This window comes from Vanessa tameamea, chromosome 3 (genome assembly GCF_037043105.1).
Source record: "Vanessa tameamea isolate UH-Manoa-2023 chromosome 3, ilVanTame1 primary haplotype, whole genome shotgun sequence".
Taxonomy (NCBI): domain Eukaryota; kingdom Metazoa; phylum Arthropoda; class Insecta; order Lepidoptera; family Nymphalidae; genus Vanessa; species Vanessa tameamea.
This window is the reverse complement of record NC_087311.1, coordinates 5664616-5688600: the sequence shown is the minus strand read 5'-3', so window position 1 is coordinate 5688600 and position 23985 is coordinate 5664616. Positions and strand designations below refer to the sequence as shown.

General features: G+C 30.8%; 1 protein-coding gene and 1 long non-coding RNA gene across 2 annotated transcripts; one reads left to right on the top strand and one right to left on the bottom strand.

Moving 5' to 3' along the window:
• Positions 1–313: 313 nt before the first annotated feature.
• On the bottom strand, positions 314–6621 carry LOC113397604 (uncharacterized). The gene is made up of 2 exons (XR_010309517.1): positions 6177–6621; positions 314–492 (listed from the first exon to the last, which is right to left on the bottom strand). It is a non-coding gene; the product is annotated as an uncharacterized LOC113397604 (long non-coding RNA).
• Positions 6622–7530: 909 nt separating this feature from the next.
• On the top strand, positions 7531–20146 carry LOC113397374 (uncharacterized). The gene is made up of 8 exons (XM_026635688.2): positions 7531–7884; positions 15173–15394; positions 15670–15857; positions 16229–16399; positions 17604–17733; positions 18446–18583; positions 18745–18850; positions 19068–20146. The coding sequence occupies exons 1-8, from the start codon at positions 7877–7879 to the stop codon at positions 19224–19226; spliced, it is 1122 nt and encodes a 373-aa protein (XP_026491473.2). The 5' UTR covers positions 7531–7876; the 3' UTR covers positions 19227–20146.
• Positions 20147–23985: the final 3839 nt, after the last annotated feature.

Sequence of the window (23985 nt, the reverse complement as noted above, 5' to 3'; positions counted from 1 at the left end):
TTCTTTTAAGCGAAAATAGATTTTCAGACTTGGTCTTAATACCGTTAGGATCATAATTAAAAGCACAAGTATTAGACAGGTGTATCTTAATATTTCTCCGAATGACCACCAAGCAGAAAAAGTGCCCAGTATTATTGTTATAGTGCCTAAACAGAATGTAATGAGACCAAAAGATGCATGAACTAATTTTGTATAAATCGGTGCAAGGTATTCTTTAAGTTTAAGGCTATAAAGTGCTCCTAAGCCTCCCAAACTAGTGCAGACCATAAATATGAAAGAAGCTAATCCAAATTTTCCATGTAAAGATTTGAAGTGTTCTTTGTCGTTGATAATTTTATTTGAAAGTATAACGAAAAATGCAATTAAAACAAATAGTACTGCTACTAATTGTAAGACCCAGTGACGAGCACTTCTGAGCCTAATGGGCATCCATTCAGTTGCCAAGTCTCCCGGAGTAACAGCATTCACAGCAGAAGTCATAAATATCAGCCACTGAAAATGAAAGATTTTTATTTTATTGAAATGTAAATTCGGTACAAAATTAGTATAATTTTACAATTACGAGTAAGTGGCAATCAAAATATTGGCAACCAGATTTTTAAATAAAAGAAGTTAATGGAAAAAAAGACGCACAGACATAATTTTGATATCTCCGCAAATTAAGGTGGTTGAAATTGTATAATTTTCAAATTATTACGTATCTAGATAATTAGATTGAGGAAAAATGATGAAATATACAATCTTCCATACAATAACATTTTTGTAGTTATACTTTAGCCTAAATAGCGCCATGACCGTCCTTTATCTAAGATAATAAATGACGTTGACCCATTGGGTATTCCCCAAATTAATTGACACTAAAAAGTCCGTAAAACTCAGAGTGCAAGTTGTTTTTGCTAATCTCCGGCGAAATCTGTTTAGAGATAACAACTGCTGAATAACCCTCGCAACCGTCATTCAGAGAAAACGAATGCGAAGCTAGCAGTCCAGTTAACAGTCGTTGCAATGGCCAATTGACGATAAACGCCTATAAAGTGAAGCGATACTCGCTCGGCTTAAGCATTTACCTCAGTTTTGTCAGAAAAGCGGCAAAGGGTCATCAACTAAAACATCATGTTATATATGATTATAAAATTAAGTTTTGAAATTTAAATGAAAAAAAAGTCGTTTAGAAAAACTTGTAAAGTTAGTTGTGACAAACATGAAATTATGAATTCCCCGACCTATTTATAGAATTTAACGTAGAATTTCGCTATTGCAAAAGTTACATTTCATTTATTGCCTAACAATGATTTTCTACAATTACAATGATGTTCTAGTAAACAGATATGTTATAAACGCGCAAAAGGTGAAGACTAGAAAACGTCCTAATTGGGACGTATTGTCTTTAGTCTGTGTCGCGCACGACAACGAGTAATACGTTTCGCGCTCCTCCTAATAACTATCCAAATGCCATCGTGTGTATTTAGAAAGTGTACCAATTACGATACCAAAGTTAATAAAACACAAGGGATCTCATACCACATGTAAGTAAGCAATAGCATTTATTAATATATTTCATTTATTTTTCTAATATTCTGATATTTGGAGGTTAGAAAAAAGAAAGAGATGGAAAATACATTTTTTGTCATAAGAACGACAAGGATGCGTGCGTTCCGGACATAGAATAAAAGTACAGATGCGAATATTAGGCAGTAAAGTCATCTTTACTCCAGAGTTCTCTTTTTCTTTTAATAACCTTTTTATAATTTTGTTTGATACACTTAATTATAAATTAAACTTGTCGAATATAAGAAAAGAAAATATAAATAGTTTATCATCAACATAATATGTTAAAATAAAGCTACCACTGAATTCAGACTTCAAGAGTGGATCGCTATTGTTCGTAAACAAAGAAATAAATCGTTTATATTACCTTACTGTGTGACAACAGCGAGTTTGACTATTTACCGTCTTTTCTTCGTAGGTTTCCAACTTCTGAGATTCGGCTTCAAGAATGGATCGCAATTGTCCGTAAACAAAGATGTGAATGCAGTTGGACGCCTTCAAAAAGTAGTACAATTTGTAGCAATCATTTCAAAGCTACCGATAAATATTCTTCAAAGGTCGTACACTTCTCAAAAAGAACGCTGTTCACGTTATAGAGGTAAAAAAGAGTAAAAAACTAAATGAAATATATATATATATATATAAGATAGTTTTGGTATTTTTTTTATTAGGACGACACAGTTAATGAAACACAATTGAAGTTTCTCTGTAAAAAGAGATTTATTTGTTTAATTTTACAATAATAAAAAATAAAAGTTTGTATTTACCTACGCATTATTTTACAACAATAACATATACGCACCTGTAAAAAGAGAAACGACATTTAATGTTTATTTATTAACAATGTCTGTTCCTAAATCTTTCAAGATACTTTATACTTTACTTTTCACAATCACGAGATTGATTCTAGGTTAATATTTTTCATGGCTAACAAAATTTAGTTGTCATGTCACTGCGCGTTCGATGACGGTTTATGCGCGGAATTCAAATTAAAGAAAAATACATTTTTTTCTTTACATATATATATATATATTTCTAGCCTACCTCAATAGCGACGAGATATATTTTACTTATATTGTTTTATTTCTCAGGAACACATCAATATAAATATTGAAAACTCCCCGACAAGTCTCGACAATGTCAGCATACTGGATATGGTAGATATTTTTGAAACACCCAGAAAAGCAGCACTTAAAAAACGCGTACGTGAATTAACATGCAAGAAAAAACTGTTGCAGAAAAAAACAAAGTACTAGTTCAACAAGATAAAAGACTGAAGAAACTTGTTGCCAACATAGCCGTGATATTGAAAGATTTAAAGAAAAAAGATTACATTTCGAAAGAACAGCTTACTCAACTAAATTTATTCCGCTCATAAAAATAATCCCGAAATTAAAATGCTCTCTAAGAGACAGAAAAAAAAAAAATTGAATCTTTTCGAAGGTATGATTGTTTTTATAATATGTGTATTTCTTTCTTTTTAAAACGTCTTAAATTTTTCACCTACCCTTTATATTATTTATTTGTTATATAGGCATAAATCCCGGCTACAAATACTGTACACGTGGTTTGTACCTTCTGCCTAATGAATTTGTTAGTCTATGATGGCAACGTGCGGTGATTGGTGGCCCGAATAATATTTGTTTACATTCACACGCAACAGCGTTGCAAAACTATCGATAGTTTGACTATCGATAGTTGACCTCGAAATCTATTCAGGATATCGATAGTATCGTATTGATCAATACTATCGATACTATCGATAGCTCTCCGTGAGCAATACTATCGATAGTGGCAATACTATCGATACTATCGATAGTATCGCTAGCTCTCTGTAAGCAATACTATTGGTAGTAGCGATACTATTGCTACTATAGATAGTATCGATAGTTTTAGACTATCGATAGTTTTAGACTATTGATAGCCAGCGATTTTTTTATAGTATTAGATTTTTAATGTAAGTAATGTATTCGTAATGTATTCTAATTGCTACACTCAAGATTACTACTAAAAATTCTAAAAACAAATATTGTGGTCAATTTAATTTCATTTATTTAAATATACACTATAGATGGCCTACTAAATTACTTATCTTGAGAAAGTAATACTATCGGATTTTACTGGCTATCGATAGCACAAAACTATTGATACTATCGATAGTTTAGGTTAAAAGTAATAGTTTTTGCAAAACTATCGATAGTATCAATAGTATTGCTCATGGGAAGCTATCGATAGTATCGATACTATCGATAGTATTGACACGTGACAATACTATCGATAGACTATCGATAGTACCGCTTACACCTTAACTATCGATAGTATATCGATAGTGGACTATCGATATGCAACACTAACACGCAATTAAAACATCTTGTTGTCTCTTTTATTCTTATTGTTTTAGCAAGCTTTCCTTTTTACTTGTAGCGAAATGTAAAATAAACGACCCCTGGCGCGGAACACATTTTTTGTTTTCTGTTGTTTAGTAAGTGTATAACATATCTATTTATTAGAATATCATTGGCTTATTACGTGTCGTTAAGAACTACGAACAAGCATTTGCTTGCTCAGATAGAGAAAGCTGTCGTCGTTATTACTATTGATTTTAAAAATTGCATTAATAAACTAACGGGCAGAAAGTAGTAATAAAAACAATCATAATAATCCTTTATTGGATATATGAGGCATTAAGATACCCATTCCACATATTATTCCATCACCAAGAATGTTGAGACCGTCTTTACGATTAAATTCATATGATTATGATTCGCAGGAATGTGGACAAGGGAAGAACATAGATAATACTTTAGAAAATTAGATGATTTGTAGTCGATCAGTTACATTAGAACCATGATGGTATTGTCATGAAACTCTTTAACTTAGACTAATGTAATAACTTTAAAGGTGTCGATTGGTCTGGCCTAAATAATTTTAATTATAATACGAATATACATAAATGAAATAGGTACTGTTATAAATGATAGATATATGCCGTTGCTGAATTTCCTGCATTTTTAACACCTACAAATCTCTCTTAAGTTTTTTGTGTAACTGCAAAATTTTTAGCATCGCTTTTAAAAATACTGGCTAGGTCGCACATTAAGTTAATTCTTAATAAATATGTAATCAAAAAATGAAAATCAAAATATTCTTTAATCAAGTAGCCTGCTCATAAAAGCAGTTTCGAATCGTCTTGTTACACTGTTGAATTAAATTTGCTTTTAATTGCCACCGGTTCGGAAAGTAGATACTACTGAGAAGAACAGGCAAGAAACTCAATAGTTACTCTTTTCCACCATTTTAATTACAGAGTATGTAAGAAAAAAAACTTTTTTTTAGATATACTGGCTAGAAGTCTATAAGAAGTCTAAGTCCATGCTTTTTTATCTTTAATATATGTAATATATTTAATATATATTTTATCATGTATTGAGTAATATGCCTTATTTATCAATGTTTTTTTGATATGAGCTTTAAATAATTCAATAGTCCAATTTAAAAATATTTGTGGAATCTTATTATAGAAAGGAATACCGTGTCCCAGGAAAGATGTAGTAAGAAAGTAATTAACTTTGCAAAGTTGGAAACAAGGTATTATTAGTTTACCTTTCCTCCTCATGTACATACAATGATTGTCACGGTTACTTTCGAAAACATCTATACTATTGTGAATACACATAATTATTGTAAACATATAAATTTTATGATATAATGATTAAGCCAAATCTACTTTTGATAAATCACCACAAGCAAACAGGGATGTATATCAAACTTTAAATGATTAACTAACAAAACATACTATCAAATCACGCTATTACTCATTGGAGACGTCAATAATAGAGACAATATATATAAAATGGTGTGCATACATGCCCAAGGCATATACACATCCACCTAGTATTAAGTCCATATTACGTGTTGCTCTCCCCAACACATAGCCTAAGACTATGCACTTGCAGAAGTCCAAGGGTACAGCAATAGACAAAAATATATTACAATATTTTAATTACAGGACACGGACTAAATTATGAGACCTCATCCTCATCAAATGCGCGATGAAAGAGCTATAAATGCACGATAGCATATCCATGCATATTGAAAATTAATGTAAGCATATTGAAAATTAATTTAAAATTATTTTTTAATTCATAGTATCAGCAAGCAATTATAAAATCTTATACACAATTATTAGACAATACAATTAATGAATTAATTGAACATTTTAGGTTTAGATTTGATTACTCAAAACATTTTTATAAATTGAAAATTATTGCTCCACATCCAATGTGGCAATTGAGCAGTTAATTAAAATTTAGAAACAGAGTGCTATGTTATGTAAGCTATTAAAAAAGTATATATGCAAATGCATATATGGCCTCATTTATTAAATATTCTTACTGATATGATCATAATGAATTAGAAAGTAGTTTTGGTACCAATTTTTATTAGTGCAATAGCTATACTTTATATATACTATACACATATATATATATATATATATATATATATATATGTACTTGGATATTTTTGAAATAAATATTATGAGCAATTATATTGATTTATTCTAATGGCTGGTTTCTTTTGGACATGGACAGAGATTTATATCACTAGTCCACTATAAAAACACTTACCCCTAAAGACATCAGCGTAGGATGAAATGAGAACAAAGATACTCCATTCTTGAAACAGCAATAAAATATTATCCCCGTGAACAAAAGAGCACATATATTGCTCAAAATATTTAAGTAACTAGGTTTAGAATTATTATTCGCTGATACGAGGTGAGATGTTTCCGATGTTCTTTCAACTGAAGGCATTTCCGTCAAATTTGTTGTGCTAGCACTCGGTATCTCCATCAAATTCTGCTTTTTTAAATAATCAAAGCCTTCCCACGTAGTATATGACTATTTTTATGTCGAAGATCGAAGAATATATAAATTTCCAGTGGCATTGACTATCTACTGACTACCCGCCTTTTCAAGCTATCAATGTTATTAAAATTGATAAGTGATAACCGAGACTTGAATCACAGAATATAAATTACTAAATGCTAACAATTCCAACAAACTAACACTGCACATTCACTTAGTTCAAATTTCAAAACCAAGAAATCAATAGCGCGTGTTACTAGGTTTAAAAAATAATAATTATAAATTTGTCAACTTATCCAGATTCCCAAATAAAATAAAAATATATGATTATATTGTTATCATTGAATAGTCATGTAATGGATGAGATATTCCAACGGAAAACACTGCAATGTTTAATGTTTATATTTTATGTATAAGAAATATGTATCTAACTTTAAAAAATTTCAAACTTTCTTCCCTTAATTCGCCCTTATAATAAATTTTAGGAAACGCTTTAACAGCTGTCTTTCATTCATAAACAAAAGCCTAAATACTGATTTCCATATTGCAAACTTTCAAAATGACTACGACGATAAATTACAACCTTCTATACAAACTCTCCTCCTAAATTTCACCTAAGTCAATGACGATTTTTTTTTAAATTAACTAGCTAAAGTAGTATGTTAAAATGAACCTATATATTGATTTCCATATTTTTAACATACAATTTTGACGAATTTTCATACAAACTTTTATCCCCCATTAAAGGATGAATTTTGATAAATCATTTTTTAGTCCTTACCTACTTTCAATAAACAATTCCTGTACAAAATTTCATCCTAATAGTTATAAATCAGTCAGTAATTTTAAAATTTTTTTTAGCTAATTTTGTAGATTTTCTATTACAATATCTACAAAAAATAATGTCTATGGCTCATCTAAAGAGATAAGAGTATAATGTCTAATAATTTAATGCAAAATAAGTGTTTAAATATATTTTTTATTTTATTGCATTTTTCTTGTTCTATTAAAAATATTAATGGTTTGTAATATGTAAAAAAATACATTTGTTAACTAAAAGCAAAAAAGTACAATTTTTGTCTGTCCTTCTTTAACACTGTGGTAACAGAAGAGACAAAAACATTCGAGCAAGTTTCGACCTGTCTTGCAATTCTACAGGTTGTTGTCATTTTATTGTTATTTTTGCGTTGCGATAGAAAATTATTTTCCTCGACACTCCGCCAGCCGCCACTGAGTGACACAGTATTCGCTGATCTTCTTTAGAAATTAGAAGTGTATCGGTTAACATTAAGTAAACAGTTTTTTGGTTTAAGAAAAGTGATATTATAGATTTTTTCTACTTCAGTTAATATAGTAGATTTTAATGTGTTTCAATAAAAATATCAATTATATACTATTGTTTTATGACTTTTAGGAGACTTGTTTTGTTTTACTAGAAAATATAGAAGATACAGAAGAATATGATACAGTGAGTACTTTTATTTAAAAAAAAATATCAGACTTACATTTTGTCCAATAATTCGTAACATAAGTTGAATAAAATATGTATATATATATATTATTCAACTTATATTCTATATATATATATATATATATCACATTGTCATATATATATCATATATATACAAACTGTATGTTTCATAAATAATTATATTTATATAAACATTAAGAAAAGTAACTGTTGTCTATACGAAGCCTACAGTACATTATAAAAACTTTAATAATAATAGTAGTATTTTAATTAAATGATATACTTAATATTTTTTTTTGTATTTATCTAAACATTATCGTTATATGAACAAATATAATTGATCAGAAAATAAAACAATCATATTCACTATTCCGTGTTCACTCTAATATTAGATGCACACAAATTTTTAATATCAAAGTAAAAGTTTAACCCAATTTAAATATCTGAGTATCCTCCAAGCAATGATAATTTTAAAAGTATATCCTCTAATTCTTCTTTTATATAACAAGAGATATAAAATACAAACATATTTATTAATGAAAATCTCTATAATTGGAATAACATTAATTTATAAAATCATAGCATGTGTTCTATTATACATATGTCGGCTAATACGTATTCATTAGCTTCAGACACTTATTTAGTAAACAAATTATTACAAAATCTTAAGGCAATAAGAAGCCCATAAGTGTGGCACCATAATATCTTTATAATAATCTTTTATTATAAAATCTTTATAATAATTTTGTAATAAAAAGTAAGTTTAAACATTAGTACATTAACCTCATATAGTTTTGATTGATAGATTTTAACATTCAATGAATTTATATGATACTAAAAAGTTAACATGTTAGTAATGACATATAACGTGTTAGTAACATTCCCGAGATTTGACTTCAATTGCATATAATATTTCTATTATCTTAAACTATTTTATTCAAATTAGATAGGGAAATGTAATTAATTAATTATTTAACTTAATCATAGATTTGTGTTTAAATTGAACTTCTATGTCTAATACAGAATTACAATTTCTAACGTTGTTAAAAATTCTTGTGGAATCTTAACACCTTGCAAAACATTCGCATTTACTGTCAATACTATTTAAGGAGCTCTTCAAGAATAGTATTTTCACATTCAGCCATTACAATATGAAATACCGTCCACTTATGAGATCATCCAATATGCTAATTTGTACAATCTTTATCTGCTTTAAACTTAAAAATTGCTGCCTACTAATGCCTATTAAATATACTTTAAAAAACCCAACAAAACATTCAATTTATAATATTTATTTGGATTATAATATTCGTAAATAACAATATATTTATATAATATACAGATTCTATATATAATCTTGTTCATATTATTAAGCTTTGTCTATTGCATTTTATCTAAACATATTACACACAATCAAAAATTTCATGCATAATGTGACAAGAATATTTATCTGACGTTATTCTGCGACGACGCGGCGACTTACCTACAAAATGTAAAGTTGCATTAGTTTCATACACAACAAACATAAATATATAGCATACACAAAAGTTTTTTAATATCAATATATTTGATATTTATTAGTGCCTCTTAAATTCTAGGATTTCACTTACTTATTCATACACACACATACCGTACACTACCGAAAAAGAAAATATCGTGATCTGAAAAGAACCAGACAAAAACTCATCTATTAATATATCAAAACGTAATTGTTTATAACTTTTGTTGAATATGAAATATCCGATCCATACATCCATCCAAGATGGCACAAATTATAGCTTTTGGAAAAAAAGAAAAACGTTTGTGTAATTATTATCAAAATTTTTCAAAAATACTTAAAAAAAAATCTATATTACTCACAGTGAATAGTCGTAAATTTAGAATATTATCGGTCTCGACCATTCTCAATGCTGAGTATTTTGCGTTTAACCACCTTATGTTGTGAGGAAGTTTATTTATATGTAGACATTAAAAATACCTCCCTGTATTATCTATCTATTAAAAGATTTACAAAGTTTGAAAAATCACAATCTTTTTACCAAATATGTGTTAAACAAATCTTTGAAATCTCAATTATAGATTAATTATTTAATTGTAAAGCTTGGTCCATCTACATATCCCGGCTACATAAATAACGTTTAATAATTATTAATATCGATCAATTTAGATATTGTTGACATTTGTCGTAATGAATATTTTTGCAATATTATAATAATAGGAGAAATTCCCTACAATGTGATTACCGATACGTGTCCACATACTCTTTTGTGCATTACTCATACGTCTTAGGTTACCGTACCCCGTACATATCCCGATGGCCTATACATTTGAATGTAACGCAACTAATTACATTTAAAGCCTTCCGTCATCGAATCTATTGAAAGACTAATGATGCGAAGCATATGAGAGTGCTTAACGATCGAAAAAATATACCTATATGAGTATTCTTTTTTTTTAATAATTTCTTCTCAGTACTTTATGTATTTCGAACGGCTATCTTACTCAGTGTCGTTTTATTATAATTAATGGCGAGGCATGCAAATTATTAACATTTCTTTTAATGTTCTTTATCATCACTAGAAAAGCTACCGGTACATAGAATCAAACCGTCTTAGAACAATAAAGTATAAACAACAACAATATGTTATCCTTAACATATTAATATTATACCCATAATGTTTACACTTATGATATGATGTAATATTGCGTCATATCACGCCATATAGTTGAAAGGCTCTTCTACGTATAGAAACAGAGCGATCGCGACTAACGGCTATAATATTTTGAATCTTTTTTATTTTTTGTCTCGTTTTGATACCCTTTCCAGGAACAGGTAATCCTTTATGCGATGACTCATTACCTTAGTCGTTGGTCTCACTTGGTCTTGGTGAATGTCCACCGCGGGATTGAAAACCGGCTTGCAGTTGTCTCTTTCACTGCACAAAATTTTATGACTGTCCTAACACGAATCTTGTTGCCCTTTGTTTATTAAACTTAATCGAATACACTCAGAACTCCTAGTTCATTATGGTTTATCTTTTTAATAATAATAATTTATGTTTTTATACCTATTTATAAATTTAGAGATATTATTTTAAAAATTAAGATTCATAGTTGTATTTACCAGGCCTCCTACATCGTACAATGTGATCATTTTTATTTTGATTCTCAAGGTTACCCACACGTGACGAGTGATTCACGTAATACCTGATTACACTGACAGATCAATATTATTGTTTGAATTTAGAGTACGAAAACGAATCGTAATTATAACCTGTATTTATTCAGAATCCATTTAGAGCTTTAGGCTAAAGTTGGACGCAAAGATACTAAAATGTAATTATTATAAATACAATATGGTTATCATTTTTTATTTTATTTATGTATCGATTTTTTTTGGCTATCATTTGTTGCTGTCATTGTTATAAAGTAATCTGATAAATATGTACATTTGAAAACGAATTAAAAAATTATGTTAGACAAATCATTAATATTTTTACGATTTACCGACATGGTAGTGAGTAGATCTAATATCAATATTATATGTGTAATATTTTAACGACATTAAAATTCTTATTAAATATTACATAAAAAACATGCGCTTTTAACATTTAGATTACAATTCTGACTACGGTATTAGGAAATTTAAGAAACGGTCATTTCCTTTAAGAACAGTTGAATATATAAAATTGAATTTCGTTTTCGTTTGAATTATTTAATACAGGTTATAAATAATTAAATAAAGACAAATATCTAATAACTAGAACCTACAAGATACTAGAATCTACTAAAATTACTTATTATGTATAAAGGAATTGCTAAATACAATAAAAATAATGAAAAAACTTCTGAAAGTATATTACCGCCGCTCACATCACAGTGTTAAAATAATATTTATCAGAACCCTATTCAGTTTTAAACTAAAAAAAAATATCTTCAAAATCATGTTTTGACTTGTGTCAAACAGTTTTGACATTATCAGATATCAGGTTCCTGTGTATGTGTGTTTCACACACAGGTAGCAATCTTTTTGGCTTCAAAGTAAGATAACAAAAGTCCGTATTATCGTTAATTTATGAAAAGCTACAGTTAAATGCTATACTACACTGCTATTAAATATAGACTCATTAGACTTCTCTCAATAAAAAGAAAACTTTGATGTTTATGATATTATATATATATAAAATAATTAATAATTATATTATTTTATATAAAAAAATATATTTATTTCGGTTTCCAAATTTAAATCGGTTTAATCAAATGTTATATAAGATTGTAATAATATTAAACTCATAATCATATGTTTAGGGAACGTGAAATTTTACGGTGGATGTCTGTGACATGTTTAAACATGTTCAACCGATAACAATACGAGTCTTAAATTCTTTTCAATAAGTTGTAGTCGTCCCAAACTGTTGTTTGTTATTAGTACACAATAGATCTATTCGCAAAACATTATTCTCTATTGTTGATAATATCTATCCAGATGACGACAATTAAGTGGTTAACGACTTGCAGGTATGTTTTAATAATTAACAAAAGCTTTTTGGATATATATGTTTAAAAATGTAATCCTTGAATTTAGATTGTTTTTTTTTTAACAGTGTGAGTTTGTATTCGTTCATTTATTAAATTTTCCTTTGAAGTTAACTGTGATTGCATCACCCCCGTTTTAGTATAATCCGCAAAAGGGACACGTGTGATTTTAGTTTAAATTAAAATAGTGCAATGAATAAGCAGATCGTCGTTAGAACCCTTCACGCGCATGCGCCGATGTATCTCTTGCTCTCTCTTATCATCCTTTTTGTTGTTTTGCACATCTCCCGATGGCCGATACTCGCTTCTATTAGTCATGTTTTCTAAAACCGTTTCAGTTTAACTTGGGTGAAGCTACTTGCCTGCATTCAATCCTAGTTATTTAAAATATAGTTTATTTGTATGAGGTTATTTAGTTAATTTAGTCTTTTTAAATATAAGTTCAGGGACTTAACATAAGATTGGTATATGGATAAATGTATGGTAATCTGTGGATATACTTATTATGAACAGAAAATAAGTGTTCATTATATCTGAATTATACATTAATAGTACTTATATTTTGTATTACTAAATACTTAATACAGATTTTGATTAAGTGGCTTCTCAATAACAACAATTAGCAAAGTTTTGTTGGTGTGTTGTTATAACAATATACTTAAATAACTAAAAAAATAATATTTTACTATTTATACATACTATATTAGTCATATGTGTGTTTATAGTTTCTTATTATTTATAGTAAATATATATATTATAGTAAATATTATATACAAGCAAACGTTACACGGCCGACGACGTAAACGTGTATGTACTAGAAACTTCTCGAAAAGTTTTTCAGTAACGTTTTAATAAAAAAAAAAAACCTTATGAATATAAATAGTAATGAATATAGATATATAGAGAATTATGTATCTAGATTTGATTTCGATTAGTACTTTTAAAAAAGATTGGTTTGCTGGATTTAAGCGTTATTAACTGCAAATCATGGCTACAGTTCACGGTCGCGTCAAGCGGCAACTCTAAATGATAAGTTAAATATTGTATTAGTCTATTCCTGTTACGAATCTTGCTATACGCACATTTGTAAGCTTTTTAGTCACAATAACAATTAGAATCAGTTTTTTGTGGCGTGTGGGGTATGCCTTTTTATGAATTATTAACCATTTCTTCATCACATAACCAATGCGGAACTGAGGCGCTATTTCCCTTGTGCCTGTAGTTACATTGCACCACTCACCCTTAAAACCGGAATACAACACTAGGAGGTAGAATATAATACGAAGAGTAGGTGGTTCCTACCCAGACGGGCTTTCACAAAGCCCTAACATCAAGTAATCGGGATAGTTCTTCTTTAAAGGTTCTTAGACAAATTTAAATAAAACATTGGTGGTTTTACATAAGTAAAACCATTCAATCAACCTGACCTTAGTTAAGTGACAAAAAGATATAATCAACGTAAACTAAGCAGAATTATATAATATTATGTATAATATATGTAATATATATACTATAAATAATTATTATTTGAATGCACTATATTTACATGTGCACTGAATAATCACAATAAATTAATAATCGACGTATAAACGTAAGGCTTATTAGTAATTAATAATATATTAGCAGTAAATACTAAGAGAACAAGCGTAATAATTGTCAGATAAGGCGAACGGTATTGAAGATCAGACCATTTTATCATTATCGCCCCATTCGATGCGTCAGCGAATCCGTGGCTCGGGCCTCGGACGATACACTTGACCGTACTATGTTATATTGTTTTAAACCAATTACGATAGATGCGTGCTATTAATACCGCGTTTGTTTTATTTCGTTTGCAGCACCGATATCGACATTACTACTTATATATGCGCTTAAAGGATGCACCGATTTTTTTCTTTCCCATCGGATTATGAAAGGATTGTTTTTGTCATCTATTAAAATAAATCTTGAAACCGTTAATTATGTGCGCAATATACAAATGAATTTATACATATTTGAATTAAATCTGATATTAAATGATCTAAAATGAAATAAAAAATTATTAAGAAGCTTATATTCGGAAAATGTCATCGTAGACATATATGTACATATAAAGAGTAGCTACGCTAATTTAAAATTGTTATTTTTTTCCGCGTAATATGAGAATCAAGTATAATTATAAATTATTATATTTAGGTTTAAATAATAATAATTCATTTAACGCTTTATTTAAACTATGTTACATAGTTATGAATTATCGCACTCACACATACATTCTTGGAAATCATTCATCGATGACTGCTAGAATATAGTAAATATTACTAGAATATTCTTTTCAAGATTTTAGCGATCTAATTTTTGTTATTCACAAGTCCTTGTCGGGATTTATAAGGGTTCGCATTTTGTGATAATAATATCAGCAGCAATATAATTTTATTGTTTCATCAGACAATAATATTATTTTATAATGAAAAGTAATTTAAAAAACTGAAAGCCGTATTTTGACAAAGCGCGTTAAAAGGAAGACATAAAAAAGTTATGTAGGTACCCGCTATCAACTTTTAAATGAACAACTTCGCGCAATATATTTTCATTTCAAAGTGATATTCAGAGCACAGTCATATTATGCAACTTTAGCCTAAAGCTGATCAATTACTGCTTTTATAATGTATTGTGTTATTAGGGTAGATCGGCCGCATCTGTATGGTGTAACTGGCTTTAATTTATTTATAGATACAATATTTACATGACGTGTATTGTTCTGTTACAGGACACTAGTAGCCTATACGGCTACGTTGTCGCTGCTACTGGGTGTGCGTGGGCAACCCATAGAGTGTCAGTTCGATGACCAATGCCAGAGCGGCTTCTATTGCGTTTCTGATGCTTTCGTCTGCCGAAAATGTCTCAACTGCGAGCTGTTAAAGCGCGACCCATCGCGTGCTCCCTCCACCTGTATTAAGTCGGTTGCGGAGTGTGGATCATGTATCAAAGGGTAAGTTTCATCTTTGTTAATGAGTTTAACGGAAGCAATTTCATTGTTGGCATTATTTGTTATCCTAAATACTTTTTTAGATATCGTTACACATATCTATAAGCTGAATATAACTATAAGCTAAATATCTGCTTGAATTAAAACAAACAATAGAAACACAATATATAATCTCAATAATTATTCGCATAAATATTCTATTTTATTCCATAGCTACGTAATTATAAATTTCTGTATATATATAAAAAATGTATAATATATTTAAATATATCTCTTAGGCTTGTGGAAGATCTGCGGGGCGACGTTAGTGCCGAATGCGTGCAGCCCGATCCGCGCGGTGATGCGTCGTCGCCGTCCGTATTCGTGTGGGTTGCGGTTGCCATCGGCCTGCTACTGTTCCTCGTGTTGGTCGCCGTCATTCTGATCTGCCTACTCCGCAACACATATACCTATAAGATATTGGCCTGTGAGTAATCGACCTACTTATAATTTTATCTCTTGCCTATTCGTCGTAAACATGAAGGCTTCTTACACACAAGTTTCCCAGCATAGAATTAAGTGTTGTAATAAATCATCGCAGCATGTAAAGCATGTGTAGTAAAAAAAGAAAATTTATATGGCAAACAGCAATACCCCTTAGTATTGTTGTGTTTCGGCTTAGCAAGCACAACGGTCGTAACGTCTTAGATTTCATTATAGAAGGTTAATATTTCTTACAGCGCCATGTTTATGGGCGGCGGTGACCATCTACTTCACCATCCGGTGCTTATTCGCCCTTCCGTCTAGCAATGAATATAATTAAAACAATCTAGTAATGATTTAATATTATCGTCCCAGCGATGCGCACGTCGGTGCAGTCGCAGGGCGCGGGCGCGGCGGCGGGCGCGGGCGCGGGCGGCGCGGCGAGCGCGCCCGAGCTGCCGCCCGCGTACGACGCGCACTACAGCGCCGCGAGGGCGCCCGAGCCGCCACGCTTGCACGACTACTGCACTCAGCACAACGGCGAAGGTAACTATCGCGAGCGGCCCTTCCACATACGGCAGTGGTGTATGTGTGTTCGAATTAATGAATCTCTGCTTATTCTTACGCACGTTAATTTGGTCTGCGCAGTTGGCTACTCTTCTTTAATTGGCCAAAATCGGTCAGGACATCAATATAATGTTCTGTTTACATTAAGCACAATTAAATGCATTCTAAAATAATGTTTCCGATCACTATGTAGATAATGATGTACAACGTCCTTGTATATCGTAAAATGTTTCTCAATATAGATGTAATTACTGAACTAATCCACATGGCACGTGATGACGCAGACGGTGGTATCGCTATAATTCTTACCCTACCTCAGCTACATTCGATATGTCATAATTTATAAAGTTCACTATCATTCATTGAATTTTCTTTCGGAAGATCGTATGACACACTATTTCAGGTTTTTTCCAAATGATCATACGAAATTCCTGGGATTTGATACGAAACGATTAATTAAGACAAAGCATGCAAACGTAAACAGTGCGATCAGTGGTCGAGTGTGAGTTATGACGCATATCAGGGTGACCTTTTGTTCTAATTAATGCACAAGTTCGTTGCGGTCGGTGTCCGCATCCCATGTCTAACTCATTTGTTGATTGAATCTAACCTTGAATCCGATGCAATTACATTTTATAATTGATTTATTTCATTTATATTTACAATTAGCTTAATATAATTCCTGCAACAAGAGTTTAACTGTGGTTAAAAAGTCGTAATTTCACGTTAGTCTGGGCTCGCTCCAGGTTTCCGAGTGCACCAGTTATTCTACTATTGTATCATTTATAAATCAATCGCATACTACAATTTATTTGCAATCTGTAATATGAACTATTGTACATATTACAGATATGACTTCACCCCGAAATCCCTTATATATAATAGGAGATTTAAAATAATATGAGGTTACCTTCATTTTTAAAGAATTTGAACCATCAAAATAACTTATATTTATTAGAGTAAATAATATATATAAATAAAACGTTCTCAATGGAACGATACCCACAAAATACCTAAGTAATAATAGCCTTATTTATAAGCGGTGCCAACGCCGAACACAGACCAGTATAAGAATACGCTGATCTAGTGGGATACGTATCGTGGGATCGAACTATTGCGTTACAGTCCAAAGATCATAAACCGCATTCTTAAAAAATATAATTTAATTTTTTAAATTTTGCAGAATCTTCATGGCCCTTCATAAAGCGAGCGCCATCCACGCGTGTGTCGGAAGCGCGCGAGTCGGCGGGCAGTCAGGCCGCTCGCGTGTACAACAACCCCAACTACGTGCGCGGCCCGCACATGTCCTCGGCGTGAGTACTCTCGCTTCCCGTATTCATGCGCGGCAACAGCGCGTGTACATGCATGTGTTCGATGTATCGAAACACAATTTCAGTCGGATGTCATCGAAATATCAAATGACCTCAACATCAACAATTGTACCTGGATCATTATCACCACGTCTAAAAAAATGAATATCGTTTTGGTACGCATTCAATGTATTGCACAATGTACGATGAACTGAACTTTGTATAGTACGATGATTCAATAGATTCGTCTTGTCTCATTTTAAACTTTACGGTAACTCGTCTGTGAGAAAGAGATGATGCGATTGTGAAATCGATTTGGATAACATATTCATTTCATCTCTTTCTCACAAAGAATAAAATGTAAAGTTAAATAAAGACAGGACGAATGTTTAACGATGATCGACGGTGGTCTATAGCTGTGTAGGATTTAAAAAAAAAAGTTGGCCATAACTGCTTAAAATTATAAATGAACTTATATGTTAACGTTGCTATAGTATATTGAAAATCATCATGTATCGCGTGAACCGACAAACGTAATCGTACTTAGTTTTTTCTATAATGGGTGCCGTTACCCGCGTTGCTCATTACTCATTGACATCGACATCTGAAATCGATGTCAACGTCGATATTTAATCCAAATATCGGTCCGACCGAGTCAAAAAATCGGATATCGTCCATGCCTAGCGTGTATTGATAGTGGACGCGTGTGTTGCAGATACGATGGCGCGGGAGTGACCGCTGCAGGTGCGGGCGACGCGGTACCGAGCGACGACGAGCGGGACGCGTTCGTGCACGACGAGGACACCATGGAGAGCACGTGGTCGCCCGCCGCGCTGCACGACGGCAACGGGAAGTGAGTGCGCGTTACTTATGTACGATAATAAAGACCCTTGAATTTGTGCTTTTAGTCATTGAAATGGAATATCGAAAACTTGAATATCCCTTTTTCCATTTAAGGAATTAAAAATGTTTGCAGTTGATTGTAGTGATTACAAATATTTCTATGATTTACAGTGCGGTTACGAGTACGAGTACTGGTGTGGTAGGCGGCGCAACTACGGCAGGCGAGCTGGCTGGACTGCTGGTCCCCGCACGACCTGCGCCGCTTTGTGCAAGACAGGTCGGTCGACATACTACTAAATATAACTATGAGATTGAGACTGTAAATATAATTATAAGAATATACTAATAATATATTGCTTACACATTAACACGAATCACGACTAGAAAGAATACATACACAAAACTCCATTACCGAATGTATATTTAGTATTCAAATTACATTTTCTATTTAAATTGATTTATAATTATATCATCAAATGTCTTTCCTTGTCTAGGATAACACCAGTAGGACTGATAGCAACAGGAATCCCAGTGAAGCTCTCGGAGCCGGAGAGAATAGCACCAGTGGCGCGTCGAACAGCATGCCCTCCTTTATCATTAACGTAGTGCAGAGCATCAACGCCGTGCAGCAACAGAACGACGTCACGCTTTGAACGTTTTTATTTAGCATCACAGTGTGTAACAGAAGAAAAACATTCAACGTCGCTACATGGCAGGCTCAGGCAACAAAAACACACACCTAAAGTGCCTTGTTTCGCTGTGCAATAATTACGTACAATTGCTCAATTTACTCATCGAGATTATAAGCATTTATTAATATTGGTCAGTGGAGTGCTCCAAATAGGTTAGTGATAGTGCGATTTTTTTTGCCGGTGTTTCGTGACTAAGTATTCTGCCATTTTTATTTAGGATGAATGTTTTTTCCTTTGCAGAATTTTTAGGAGTGCTGGTTATAATACCGACCTTCATGATTATTGTGATTCAGAGGATTGTTGTATTTATTTTCTTTTAACAAATTGTTTTTAAATAAGTGCGATATTACTTAATAGTTTAGGTGAAGTTACGTTTAAATATACATAAAATATAATTAAGTGTATAAAGTTGGTTTCTTTGTTACTATTAGATAATGTAATAATAAAAAGATTATATTGCTCAATGTACTGTCCCTAGAAAGTCAATACATAACAGATCTTTGGCTGCTGAAGCTCTAATCATTTCTAATATGCATATTATATCGCGAGAATAAATATAAAGTATTTTTTATAAATAATAATTTATAGCAATTTTTAAAGCCTACATAATAGTCTTAAGGTTTTAGAGAAAGAAGTATCAGTTCTGGTCCCTGAGTGCAACAAAAAGAACTGTACTCCTAGCAATCAATATATTTTTTTTGTTCTTATTGAACATTAATATATCAAATAAAACATGCCTAAAAAGGCTATCTGAGATTTCCCTCATTATCTGTTATTCTACAAATTATTAACAATACCAAGTGTATAAAATAGCCATAATCTTAACATATTTTTTAAAGGAATTTTATTTTTCATAGTTAAATAACCGACGTATTTTTAATATAAAAAAATAATCAAAATGTTTTTAAAGTTAACTTTTTGTTTAAAAGAATTTTTTGTTTCTCATTGTTTTACATAATATGATAAGCATTTGTTAGTTTTTTCACTTTCGATTAAGATTTAATGGAATAATACAGTTTTTAAAATAGATAATTATTGAGTTCATTGCGATTCAATAAAGAAAGCAATAATCATAATAATATACATTAATCTGTCAATGCAAGTTCTCTGAATTAATTTCAATCGCACAATATTTTTTAGCCGTATTAATATAGTAAATGCAAGCAGTGCTAACATATTATTAGGCAAATACGTAAATAAGGGATGTGTCGTGGTAAGTACCTGACATAATCTTACTTATAATGTGATATAAGCCATAAGGTGGGTCTACAAAAATCAGCTTCCTTTTGTGTAAATTTAATCTTGCCCTTGCATGAAATAATTCAAGTAATTATTCTTATATTTTATGTAAGCTTCATTTAATAAGTAATGAAGTTTACAAAATATGGACAAATAAATTAATACATATAATTTTATTATTATTAGAAATATATTGTAACCGTGTAAACTCTAACTACAAAATACATGAACGTCGCAATTTGTCGTATTTTTTAAAGTTGCTATTTTTAAAGGAGGGAATCTGATATCATTCGAAATTGTATCATTTTGCCATAAATAGCACAAAATTAAATTTATTAGATTTTACTAACAGTATTTAAAACGGGATATTTACCATGTTTTTTATTTTTATTTGGTGGAGCTCGATATTTCGACATTATCTACGAATGTCTTGTTCACGAGACATTCGTAGATAATGTCATATAACACATAAAACATGGTAAATATCCCGTTTTAAATACTGTTCGTAATAAAAATAACCATGTTAATTTAAAATCTTATTAGATTTTGCCTAAAAAAGAGCTAAACTGGCTCACACGCGATATTAATTTTAAAATGTAATTACTTTAAAGTGATTTATTTTCTTATTTTATAGTATGTATGTACTATAAGGTTTTCTATAGTATTTATACAGTAATTTTTTATAGTGTTTTTTATGAATAGTTTGGTCTTTAAATAGACAAGTGAGTAATAATAACATTTGTGATGTTTGGAATCTTGAGACAGATCTGAGATGATATTTCTCTATAATTATGTAAGTGTAACATTTTATTACGGCCTTATGAGAAGTAGAGTCATAACGCAGTCACTATAGTGGATGGTTTTCTTCGAAAGCAAAAAGTAAAGTGTGATCTTAGCGTTTGTTAACATAAAATGTTGCACAAGGTTTACTCTGTCAGAGATTTATACATTTTATTTCTTTAGATATGTTTCTTTTTATTAATGTAATGTTTGTCTTCCCGGAGTATATATATATGAATATATATTAAAACTATATTTATAAGAACTAATTAAATAGGAAAAGAACATAAAAATATTTTTGAATCACAAAATATGTATGGTAGGATGATGCCTGCCTTGCATGCAGCTGATGTTTTATCTTGGCATAATGTCAAGTAATTTTAGTAAACAATAGTTGATTATTTGTGATTTAAGCACTACATTTTAAAAAGTCTCTAATACCCGCTAACATTACTTTCAACTTGAGGCTCAATTAGTCTTTTAAATTTTATTCGTGTTAGAGTACTTTTCACAAATATATTTTGATGAATACAATTGATACACTATTGAATCGATAAAAGCTATAAACTTAAAATATATAAAGATAACGAATATCCGAAACTCATAAAAAAATATTTTGGTTTTCGTATCTTTGAATAGATTGATTTCCATAAAACATATTGTGCTTCAAAAAAAGAAATATATAATTAATTAATTTAATTTTTACAGCTTCATAAAGCTGACATTGAGAACTGATTTAATTTAAAAAATAAGTTTAACAAAATCATAGACTTTAAAAGTAATTTAAATAAAACAATGCAAAGCAATTTAAATAAAACTAGTATTTGTGCCATATTGATCAAAAACTCTTTGAAATAAACTGACTTTAATAATGTCCAAAAGCACTAAATGTTGCAATAGAAATTATTCACAATATGAATAATTAAATTAATAGAATAACTATGTATAAACTTTTGGATAAATACTATGAATTCGATTTTTACAACATGCAAGAATAAACAAAAAAGTGCCTCAAAACAATGAACTGTCTGTGATGTACTTTTTTAAAAGTAAATCGTTATTGTTAATATTGTTTTAAAGGTAAGGCTATATTAATGTAAAATATTCCCTGGTAGTTAATTGTAGTTAAGGTATGAGCATGACCAATGTTCTAGTCACGGCTCAGTGAATATGATGTTTAACTTTATAGAAGAATGTTTTTACAAATAAAACAATATTTCAACTTATTTTTGTTTTAATTATCCTTCTGTAGAAATTGTTTTTTCTTGAATATTAATAAAATCTGGAGAAATAGAGAGATAAAAGATTTGATTTGTCTAGGTATTTAAATCTATTAGGTGATGTCAAGTAAAGCTCTCAAGCTAGCTCTTGTTTGATTAATGCTGTACGCTCTTTTCATAGCTTTATGTGAATCCTTATTATTTATATTAACCGTATAATTAATTTATATTAAAATGTGTCATAATGAATCGCATTTAAGTCGATTGTCATCAATTACCAAATTGGCGTGAGTTAGTAGCGCAAGGTAAGTATTACACGTAAAATATTATGGTGGTGTTTCCTATCACGATTACAGGATTATTAAAATATAAGATCAGATATGATGCATATATTTTTGTAGTGTAACATCTATTGGCGGGCGTTGTTGGTAAGACCGATTTATATATGCCGTATTACTATTTTTATGTAATTGTGCGAATGCTATTGTTAAACTAATCGCATCGCATGATTATTGTTTATTAAATAGCACGTACATTTTTACTTATAGCGTAATCCGGGTTTCTCCAGTTCCCACTCCGTTACTTCTTTGTGGGCGCTTAGCTCGTATTGTATTTATTATTTCGTTTATTTTTATTGTATTCCATATTTATGGATTGATTTTTATTTAATTATAAATTCTCTAAAGAACCATTTCGCTTTTTCACGTCAGCCGCGTGTCTCTTGACGGCTAAATATTTTTTTAAACTTTTGATAGTCATGTTTAGAGAAATACAGTTTCGGAACTCGAGTGTCTATTACATACATATTCTATATGCAATATACAAAAAAATCTTTTCAATAAAAATTGTTTTTATAAAGACGCCTAGTGACTCACATCAGAGTAGTCAACTTAATTTTGAGATTATTATAAATCGAGTATTTAAGAAAATTAAAGTAATCTGTAGAGTAAGGTGCATTACTGAGAAAAAAAAACAGAAATTATTTATCATTTGAGTTTTTGAAGTAAATTATCTTTAATTTCGGACTTTCTGTGCTAGAAACTTAAGTGCAACGAGGGGCGGCGCTCAGTGCAGCGGCGCGACGAACAGCGCCAGGGCGTGCAGCAGGGCGGCGCGCGGCGGGAAGCTCTCGTGCAGCGGCGCGCTGACACGGGCTAGTTCTTCTTCTCGAAATCCATTCGTGTACAGCGGTATTTCGAACCCGTGCTCGCTCGCCGCTTGTCGTCCAGCGATCTGTTCGTAATTCATGGCACTAACAATATTTACTAATATAATTGCAGTAATAGATTAAATGTGAACAAATTTAAACACTATTCCAATGATCACTTACAAAACATAATGAAATAATCGTATAAAAATATAATACACTAAGAATATTAAAAGCTGGATATTTTTGTAGGACTGCGTAGTGACTATCATCGAGTAGAGTAATGTAGGTACTCATCATGTCCTAATGGGTTATGTAAAACATTAACAAAATT